This window comes from Cicer arietinum, chromosome 1, assembly GCF_000331145.2.
Source record: "Cicer arietinum cultivar CDC Frontier isolate Library 1 chromosome 1, Cicar.CDCFrontier_v2.0, whole genome shotgun sequence".
Classification (NCBI taxonomy): Eukaryota; Viridiplantae; Streptophyta; class Magnoliopsida; order Fabales; family Fabaceae; genus Cicer; species Cicer arietinum.
Window position 1 is genome coordinate 44294824 of NC_021160.2, and position 10551 is coordinate 44305374.

Below are 10551 nucleotides of genomic sequence, written 5' to 3' on the forward strand. Positions count from 1 at the left end.
AATGGTAGAATAGTGATAGACATATGGTGAAAAAGCCCCAACCAGTTGGAGGCTAATATTGCTTTGGAAGCCAAGATAGAAGGCTTATAGAACAAGTTACCTATAAAAGTCTATGGACAAGAAAGAATCTATTGATGACTCGCATTCGCGGTTTGTTTGAACCTTGACAAGATGCTTCGATTGTTAATGTTTTGGGGGTGATTTTTGACTACTATTCTCTCTAACAACTAACTATAATGAGAGTATTCTATTCTCATGGCTTTGGCTTTGCTTATATTGGTAAACCTATCAAAGGTGTGTGGATTAAGGCCATTCAGTACCAAGGACTGCATAGTATTTGTATCCATCTTGCTCGACGCCCTTCCCAAAACAGGTTGATGTAGGTCCTGAAACCCTATCAAAATTGATGACTAATTGTTCCCTTTAATTGCAAAAATATGCTTGAGAAGTTCAACTTAAACCTCTTACATAGGGAAGATCCATCACAATTAATCTTTACAGTACGAATACTAATACTAATAAAAAGAATTTAGATGTTTAAGCATGCAAAAATAATAATGAAATTCAATCATAAGTACACTACTCCAAAATATGATTTTAATAGAAAATGACAAAAATATGTGCCAATTTGACTAGACTTTCTATTCACATAACCATTGCAAGCTTTGATGTTAGTAGTATGTTATGGATGGAACCAAAACCTATGTACACTTCTCGTTCAAAATATAGAAAAGATGGTGCCATACATATTTGAAGTCTAACATCAAAATTCAATGCCACTGTTTATCTGAACGGAGAAAGAAGGATGCCCGACACCGCATAGAGGAGTATCAACTCGTAGAACAAGACCTGAGTTCCCGACATTTCCATTCCATTTTGATCTACCAATCTGAACACACCATAAAAGTGACACAAGAAATGATTTTGTGCGAGAAAAAAAAAAGCATAATAATGGTATTATTAAAGCATGGAATAATTGATATGGATGAATATTCTTGTCACACCTATTATGTGGGTTTATGAACATCCAAAATAAGTTTCAAGAACAAATTATGATTAGTGAAAAAACAACTTACAGATACTGAAGCGAATGCAGAAGGATATGTTGTCAAAGCACATCCACAAATTAGACTAAGTTGTTCTTTGACCGAATGAATGAGTTCAGCCCGCAACCCTGGATTGTTTCCACCAAATGTAGGGCACACACTGACCATATATAGAACATCATAATGATCAGGGTGGGTGAAAAAAATATAAAAAATACAAGTTTGCAAACAGATCAGAGACAATAGTGAAGTGAATCAAAAGATAAATATAGCATGATTCAACAATTGGATTGCTAAAATTTCCATTATGCACAACGTTATAAGATGTGTCATCGTGCTAAGTTTGACACCTGGTGTCAACAGATCCTATATAAAGATTGTAAATTTTACCTGCATTGAACGGTTGGCCTCACGATGAGACCAGATCTCTTCCAGGCCAAGGCTTGAGAAAGACCAAAGGAAACTGATTTATCGGGCCATTGTATCATTGGTGTGATTCTCATTCCCCACTTGTTCTAAGAAGACATAAGTGAGAAAATCAGCTCAAGATCACTAAAAATCCTACACCTGCCTAAATTATTGTAAACTTCAACCATCGTTTTTGTTATCTACTTCGGTAACTTGGATTCTAACCTTGCATGAATAGCTGAATCTCATTTCGCCGGGATATTGACCTTGAGCTTGAAGAAGACCTCCGAAAAGAGGAAGGAAAGCACTGGTACTTAAGCCCTCGCCAGATACGTAGGTTAGTTGCCCATTAGGAAATTGAAGATCCACAAATGACTGCGTCCAAAGAGAGAGATAACGAAGACAATCGTAAGAAATTTATTTCGGGACAATCAAACTAATAGATGAATCATCATTCATGCAGGTCTATCTAAACATTGGATTCAGTATTCTATGCATGAACAAGGGTTGACGTATGAAGAGAGAAAGATAGAGAACATTTTCTGAATAATAGAATATATTTATTTCTGTACAGTGTGTAATGATGTATTTATGTGGAATAAAATTCAAAGTGTCAACTACTATTTATATGAATATTAAATCTTTAACTCTAAATGAATATGGAAACAAAATATGAAAGTTACTCCAAATGATATTGAGATGCTTTCTAGATACTGTGACACCTCATTGGGGATTAAGCTTGTTATGATGAAGCATGTAAAATGTAAAATAAAAATATAACATACTCCCTCCGTCTCATATTATGTGTCTTGTTTAGAATATGCACACTTCTTAAGAAAATCATTGAGTGTGTTCATTAATATCTATTAAAAAATGAGTTTCATTTACTAAAATCCCCTTATTAAATTAATACTTAGTACTTAGTGCAGTTAGATAGACTGAAATACAATATAAAAGGGTAATTAATGGAAAAATTTAATCAATGCTTCATTGTTAATGTAAAGAAATAAGTAATACGAGACAAGTAAATATTTCAAATGAAATATATAATATGAGACGGAGTTAGTAGATGCTCAACAAGACAGCATCTTGACAAATTTACTGTTATTGATCAAATTAACCACCTTTCTTAATATCCTCACCTTAGATAATGGAGACTTATATTAAGGGACAAAGATAGTGGCAATAAAACACAAGCATGATAGGTTCAACAGTATGTGTTAGAGTAAGATAAATGTAGTCCTTAATAAAATTGGAGAAAAAAAATCAAATTATCCAATTACTAAAATGATTTTTAAAAATACTCAAATTATATAAAGAGACAAATTTGAGTTTCGAATGATGTTATGATAAGAGATTGATTATCAACAATAACTCAATAAGGATATCCTTGAATATTGTATATGAGAGATGGAGTTTTTCCTTGAAAATTGGATAAAAAAATCAAATAAATCATATATAAGAGCAACCAAAGCACTTAGATAAGTCATATCGCACTGCATAAAAAATCAACAAAAATTAGAATAATGCATATCTACTTACACAAGCTACGGGATTCAAGCAAATCATGGACATCAACAGCCACCTTCTGTGTTTCGACCACACTGCTGGACAAAGAGAATGCATTCCATTCTAAAAAAAAAATAGCATGTAAGAATAAAAATATATAAGGGGGAAGTGCTACATTGACAACACAACATCTATATACATTACTACAAAACAAATTTAACAGACATGTATTTTCCCCTTTCCCGTGTATTTACCAACTTTATGGCGAAAATACACTTTAGCCATCTCAATTTCATGTTTACCTTTCTGTCGTAGCCATACCATAGCAAATGTTGCTTTGATAAATGAACAGGCAAAAGGAGAGTCGAATCACGGATAAAGAGAAGAGGTCCAAGCTGGACCAGGAAAAGAGACGAGTTTTCATTTCCAGATGTAGAACCACCACGTGATGCCTCTACTCTCCACAAATCTCCCCTTGCAGCTATAGAACCTTCCACTTCTTGAGTTCTACTATCGTAAGTTGATGTAACATTTATGACTCCCTGTACACAACAAAATTTAACTAGTAAATGAAATTGAAAGATAAACAAAAGATGCAAGAGAGAGGGGGGAGGGGGGAATATGGCAATACAAAATACAGATTCCAGAGCTTGCACATCTTCAATGCATATATTTCATAATAAACGTTGAATATAATAAATCATTCCTAACTAAAATTTGAAATCTAGTTGGGTATATTAAATTAAATTAAATTAAATTGTTGGACCGACAACTACCACGAAGGATTCAATCACACGTCTCTACTCTACAAAATATATCAATTTTCATGTCTCTATTAAAGCGAAGAAAAAAGATCAATACTAACCGTTGAAGAATCGAGAGAAATTAGATTTTATTCTCTTTTATTTTATATTATTATGTTTATTTTTATTCTGTCATTATTACTCAGTTTTACTATTGTAATTTATTTTCCTGTATAAACAGCTTAGGGCTGTAATAATAAAATATGAAAGTATTTTGTCTTTTACTTTCATGGTATCAAGAGCTCTGACTAGGGTTCTGTAAACCTTTCCACAACCATTGGGGTTTGGCGCTCCAATGAGCTAAATCTAATGGCACACAATACCCCATGGAAGGTAGCCCTTATGGGTAGCGGCGACAACGACGATGGTTTGGCAAAAAAATCAGACGTAGTCAACAACGCTGACATTTTAGACAACGCCCTAAGCGGCAGTGGCAGTGGCAGCGGCCAGAATGGTTTTTCCAACTTTTTTGGCCATGAGGGAACTTCTAATGCCCTCAAGGTTGAAATCCAGAAACTAAATGGAAAAAATTATGTCGAATGGTCCCAAACCGCAAGATTGATTTTAGACGGTAAGGGAATATATGGTTTCCTAACAGGAGAGGTGCAAATGCTTGCGACAACTGATCCGAATTACAGGTTTTGGAAATCTGATAACTCTGTTATTATTGCTTGGTTGCTTAGTAATATGGAATCAACAATCAGGAAACCTTTTATGTTTTTGCCTACTGCTAAGGAAGTTTGGGAGGTTGTCAAAGAAACATATTCTGATATTCAGAATTCTTCTCAAATTTTCGATCTCAAATCACGATTGTGGCATACCAAACAAGGAGATAGAGATGTCACTACCTATTATAATGAGTTGATTACACTATGGCAAGAATTGGATCTCTGCTATGATGATCATTGGAAGTGTTGTCAGGACAGTGTTTTGTTTCTTAAGAGACAGGAGAACGACCGTGTATTCATGTTCTTGGTTGGACTTAATAAGCGGCTTGATGAAGTCCGAGGCAGAATATTGGGAAAGATCCCATTGCCATCACTTCGGGAAGCATTCTCAGAAGTTAGAAGAGAAGAGGCGAGACGAGGTGTTATGATGGGTAAGTCACCTTTTGTTGGTGAGGTTGAAAGCTCTGCCCTAGTCAATAAAAATGAAGACGGGAAGAGCGCTGGCAAGAAACCATGGTGCGAACATTGCAAACGTCCATGGCACACACATGATACATGTTGGAAGCTCCATGGAAAACCTCTAAATTGGAAGAAAAAAAGAAAGAAACGAAGGTCATGCCCTCCAAGCTAGTACATCTGATCAAGAAAAGCAGTCTCCTTCAAGCCCATCTCTTTTCACCAAGAAATAGTTAGATCAATTGTACAAACTTCTTGTGTCTCAAACTACTTCTTGCTCTATAGCTCAGAGAGGTAATTTTCCAAATACTGCTCTACTTAGTGTCACTCCCAGCCATACTTGGATTATTGATTCTGGTGCTACTGATCATATGACTGGGGAGTCGAGTCTATTTTCTTCTTATAGTCCTTGTGCAGGTAACCACAAAATTAAAATTGCAGATGGCTCTCTTTCAGCCATTGCAGGGAAAGGTTTTGTTATTTTGTCACCTAAGTTAACCTTAAAAGATGTCTTACATGTTCCTAATTTATCATGTAATCTGTTATCCATTATTAAATTACCAAAGGATAAAAATTGTCAAGCTAACTTCTTTCATTTTCATTGCACTTTTAAGGATTTGAGCACGGGGAAGATGATTGGCAATGCTAAGGAGAGTGGAGGACTCTATTATCTTGACAATGGACTCGACTTCAAAGACCAACAAAAAACAAGTACCTGCTTTGAATCTATTTTTGTTTCTTCTAATAATGATGATATTATGTTATGGCATTTACGGTTAGGACATCCTAGTTTTCCGTATTTGAAACATTTGTTTCCTAAATTATTTTCTAAGAAGGATCCATCTTTATTTCATTGTGAAACTTGTGAATTTGCTAAACATCACCGTTCTTCTTTTTCTGCACAACCATATAAACAATCAAAACCGTTTGCAGTTATTCATAGTGATGTTTGGGGTCCTAATAGAATAAACACATTTTCTAATAAAAAATGGTTTATAACTTTTATTGATGATCATACTAGAATTTGTTGGGTTTATTTATTGAAAGAAAAATCGGAAGTTGGACAGGTTGTCAAAAATTTCTTTAAAATGGTGCACACTCAATACCAAACAAATATTCAAGTCTTCAGAAGTGACAATGGTAAAGAATATTTTAATATACTTTTGTCCGATTTTTTTCTTGCAAATGGGGTTGTTCATCAAAGTTCTTGTGTTAATACACCCCAACAAAATGGAATTGCAGAGAGAAAGAATAGGCATCTTCTTGAGGTTGCTAGAGCTTTACTATTTGCAAATAAGGTTCCAAAATATTTGTGGGGTGAAGCTATTTTAACTGCATCATATTTAATCAATCGAATGCCATCTAAAGTTTTAGATTTTCATACACCTCTTGATGTTTTTCGAAATTATTTTCCTTTGACTAGTGTCTCTGCTATTTTGCCACTAAAAATTTTTGGTTGCACTGCTTTTGTTCATGAACATAAACACCTTGACAAACTCGATCCACGAGCAATAAAATGTGTGTTTACCGGTTACTCTCCAACTCATAAGGGGTATCGGTGTTTTGAACCAAAATCAAAAAGAATTTTTGTAACCATGGATGTTACTTTTGTTGAAAATCAACCATTTTTTACTGACATTCATCTTCAGGGGGGAAATTTTAAGGAAGATTCATCTTTTACTTTTGAAAACATCATTACTTTAAGTGATATAGTGTTGTCACAAAATTCTGAAACTTATATTGATGCACCAAAAGAAAATGCCCAAGAATCCATATGGAAACTCAATCCACTTATGAATGAGGTTTCGACAGATTCGAGGGCGACAATTTCAAATCAAAATCACAATGATCAAATTCTTGATCTCAATAATAATAAAGGACCACCTGAAATGCCACAACATAATGACTCAGATAAAGAGACACAAAGCAGGTTTACTACAATTGACCCTACTTGGAAGGGAAATGTCTTTGAAAGAAGAAACCATAAACAGAGAAATGAAGGACCCATTCTCCGACCCTTCCAAGATTCTGAACCAATAGATAATCCAACACATCATCTTGATACAGGTAAGTCTTCTTCTATTCTTAAGATTCATGTCGAGTATCCTGATTTAGACCTTCCTATTGCAATTAGAAAACCTGTTAGATCATGCACTAAATATCCTTTGTCTAATTATGTGTCATACTCAAAATTGTCTTCTTCATTTGCTGCATTTACCTCTAAGTTGTCTACGGTAGAAATTCCAAAAAATATACAAGAGGCTCTAAAAATTCCAAAGTGGAAGGAAGCTGTTCTTGAGGAGATGAGAGCTCTTGAGAAAAATCAAACTTGGAGAGTCATGACATTACCTGCAGGAAAGAATATTGTTGGCTGTAAATGGGTATTTACTGTGAAATTTAATTATGATAACAGAGTTGAAAGATACAAGGCACGCTTGGTTGCTACAGTTGAAAGATACAAGGCACGCTTGGTTGCTAAAGGGTTTACTCAGACATATGGCATTGATTACTCAGAGACTTTTGCTCCCATTGCCAAATTAAACACTATTAGAGTTCTCTTGTCCTTGGCAATGAATTTGGTCTCTTAACCAAATTGATGTAAAGAATGCTTTTCTGAATGGTGATTTGGAGGAGGAAGTATACATGGATAGCCCACCTGGCTTTGAAGATAAATTTGGTTCAAATGTGTGCAAACTACAAAAATCCATTTATGGTCTCAAGCAATCTCCAAGGGCTTGGTTTGAAAAATTCAATCGGTCGGTCAAAAGGCAAGGATATATGCAGGGACAATCAGACCATACTCTGTTCATGAAGTTCTCTAATGTTGGTAAAATTTCAATTCTAATTGTATATGTAGATGATATTATTCTCACATGAGATGACATTGTTGAGATGGAAAGATTGAAGAAAAATTTGACAAAAGAATTTGAGATCAAAGATTTAGGCGCGCTTAAATATTTTCTTGGTATGGAAGTTGCTCGCTCAAAGAAGGGAATTGTTGTTTCTCAAAGAAAATACATCCTAGATCTCTTGGAAGAAACTGGGATGAGTGGGTGTAGACCAGCAGATACTCCTATGGAATCAAATGATAAACTTTGGGAGAAAGGCAGTGTTCCTGTTGAGATTGGAAGATACCAGAGGTTAGTCGGCAAACTTATTTATCTAGCCCACACTAGACCTGACATCGCTTTCTCTGTGAGTGTTGTAAGTCAATTCATGCATTTCCCTATGAAGAACACTTAGGAGGCAGTTTATCGAATCTTAAGGTACTTGAAATCCAATCTTGGAAAGGGTTTGTGCTTCAAGAAAATTAATGACAGAGAAGTCTCTATATTTACAGATGCTGATTGGGCAGGAACAATTCCTGATAGAAAATCCACCACTGGATATTGTGCCTATGTTTGGGGAAATTTAGTTACTTGGAGAAGTAAGAAACAAGGGGTTGTTGCTCGAAGCAGTGCAGAAGTTGAATTCAGAGCAATGGCTCAAGGAATCTGTGAACTTTTATGAATTCGTAAACTCTTGGACGAACTGAAAATGAAAGTTGACTCACCCTTAAAATTGTTATGTGATAGCAAAACAGCAACAAGTATAGCTCACAACCCTGTACAACATGATAGAACCGTGCATATTGAGATTGACCGCCATTTCATAAAAGAAAAAATTGATGCTGGAGTTATATGTCTGCCATTTGTGACTTCCAATCAGCAAACTGCTGATATCTTGACAAAAAGTTTGGCAAGACCCAATTTTGAGCGACTTATAGCCAAGTTGGGCATGACAGATATCTATGCACCAACTTGAGGGGGGGGGTGTTGAAGAATCGAGAGAAATTAGATTTTATTCTCTTTTATTTTATATTATTATGTTTATTTTTATTCTGTCATTATTACTCAATTTTACTATTGTAATTTCTTTTTCTATATAAACAACTTAGGGCTGTAATAATAAAATATGAAAGTATTTTGTCTTTTACTTTCTTCACTAACTAACGATATACTAGATTGTTACCAGGATCAATGTCAAATACAAAACAACTACATTGCCAAACAGTGCAATTTAACAATCCTTTGTTACTTCCTCTCACATTAACAAAAAGGCATCATCACATACACTGGATAGCAGCACCACCACCACTACATTTACCACCAAAAATCTTACCAACAAGGCATAATGATTCATTGCATACGTTCATAGTTAAGACAAATAACCATGTCCTTATCAAAACATCCACTAAATTTTGCACAAAAATAAGATTCAAGAAAGAAAAACTGTCTCTAAACACAAACACCCTAATTCATAGCAAACCATAATATTCATCCAATTAATTCAACAACCTCCCCCATTTCACACAACAATTGTTCTCTATCCATAATAAAATAATTAACCAGCTGCTACTAATAATTTTCACATCAAACAATATATGAATAAATTAACAAACACACAAACATATCACAATGAACAACATAATATGCAAAACAACACGAAAACAAAAATCAGTTTTTTTTTTACCTGTCTCCTACCCAAATGACCAGCAGAACCAAGATTAAACCCACCAACCTCTTCATCAACAGATCCACTAACACTTTCAGAAAAGCCATGATTTTTCAATCTCTCAGTAAGTGACCCTAAACCCAAATCCTCATTCACAACAACACCAACTAAACCACTCCTCTTTCTACCCTTGCCACTCCCACCACCAACCCTAACCGAATCTTCCTCCTGTTTAAACGGCAACAGCAACGGAAACGACCGGAAAAACTGCTGAACCATTCCATTCAAACTAGCACCAAAATCCATCCCAGCCTGACCGATCCGATTACCGATATCAAAAATTGCCGAAACACCGTAATCATCCACAGGCAACCCAAAATCCCTCTTCCCAAAACTCTGAGTTGAAAATTCCAGATCGAAAAGCTTTGATTTTGGAGGATTTGGCCAAACGAATTGAGGAGGGTTCATGTGTGTATGGATCAAATCAGTGAAACCCTGGGCAAGTCGGTCAGCTAAATCCTGACCGTGACGCTGCACTTCTTCCCATGCTTCAAAAGATCTTTCAGCACTCATCTTTTTTTCTACAAATTACAAACTTTCCATGTGATTGGAACACCCAATTAATCAAATAGTAAAACCCAGAAAGGGTTTCTGAAATTTAGTTTCACTAAAAATAAAAAAATCAAAGACTGAATCTCGAAATCGAAGAGTCAAAAGAGTGAATCTACGAATGAAAGTTAGAAATACTGAATCTTTGTTATTTTGAAGATGAGATGGAAGGTTACGGTGAAGATAAGTGAAGAAGGGAAGTTAGGGTGGTGAGGTTGAAGAAAAGAGGGAAAGAAAAGAAATGGGGAGACGTAGATTGAAAAAGGGAGTGTGGGAGTGAGTGCGCGTGATGCGTATTGCGCACCCTTAGTTTTATTTTGTGACACGTAGCGTGTGTTGTGGATGAGGAGTGGAGGGAGGGTTGAGATTTGATTATGGGTTATTTATGCCAATAGGAATGCATTAACTTTTCCACACGTTACTTTGGACCATACCACGAATGGGTTATGAATCCCTTGATTTTTTTTCAAGAGGTATGTACTATCCATTTTTTATTATCCATATTTAATAACAATCATTGTGTTTGAGGATGTTTTCTGGTCAAAAATAAATCATCCA

At 35.4% G+C, this 10551-nt stretch overlaps 1 protein-coding gene across 1 annotated transcript; it reads right to left on the bottom strand.

Annotated features, from left to right (window-relative positions):
- Nucleotides 1–573: 573 nt before the first annotated feature.
- On the bottom strand, nucleotides 574–10201 carry LOC101515283 (uncharacterized). The gene is made up of 7 exons (XM_004488943.4): nucleotides 9403–10201; nucleotides 3266–3505; nucleotides 2997–3086; nucleotides 1680–1829; nucleotides 1437–1561; nucleotides 1077–1206; nucleotides 574–889 (listed from the first exon to the last, which is right to left on the bottom strand). The coding sequence occupies exons 1-7, from the start codon at nucleotides 9955–9957 to the stop codon at nucleotides 764–766; spliced, it is 1416 nt and encodes a 471-aa protein (XP_004489000.1). The 5' UTR covers nucleotides 9958–10201; the 3' UTR covers nucleotides 574–763.
- Between the last annotated feature and the right edge of the window lie 350 nt (nucleotides 10202–10551).

What these genes read in the sequence shown, in the direction of transcription:
- LOC101515283 (XM_004488943.4), bottom strand. Translation starts at nt 9,957, where the DNA reads ATGAGTGCTGAAAGATCTTTTGAAGCATGGGAAGAAGTGCAGCGTCAC. An exon ending in GGTATGGCTACGACAGAAAG is followed by an intron (nt 3,087 to 3,265) that starts GTAAACATGAAA and finishes TTTTTTTTTTAG; the next exon opens with AATGGAATGCATTCTCTTTG. An exon ending in GATTCAGCTATTCATGCAAG is followed by an intron (nt 1,562 to 1,679) that starts GTTAGAATCCAA and finishes ATGTCTTCTTAG; the next exon opens with AACAAGTGGGGAATGAGAAT.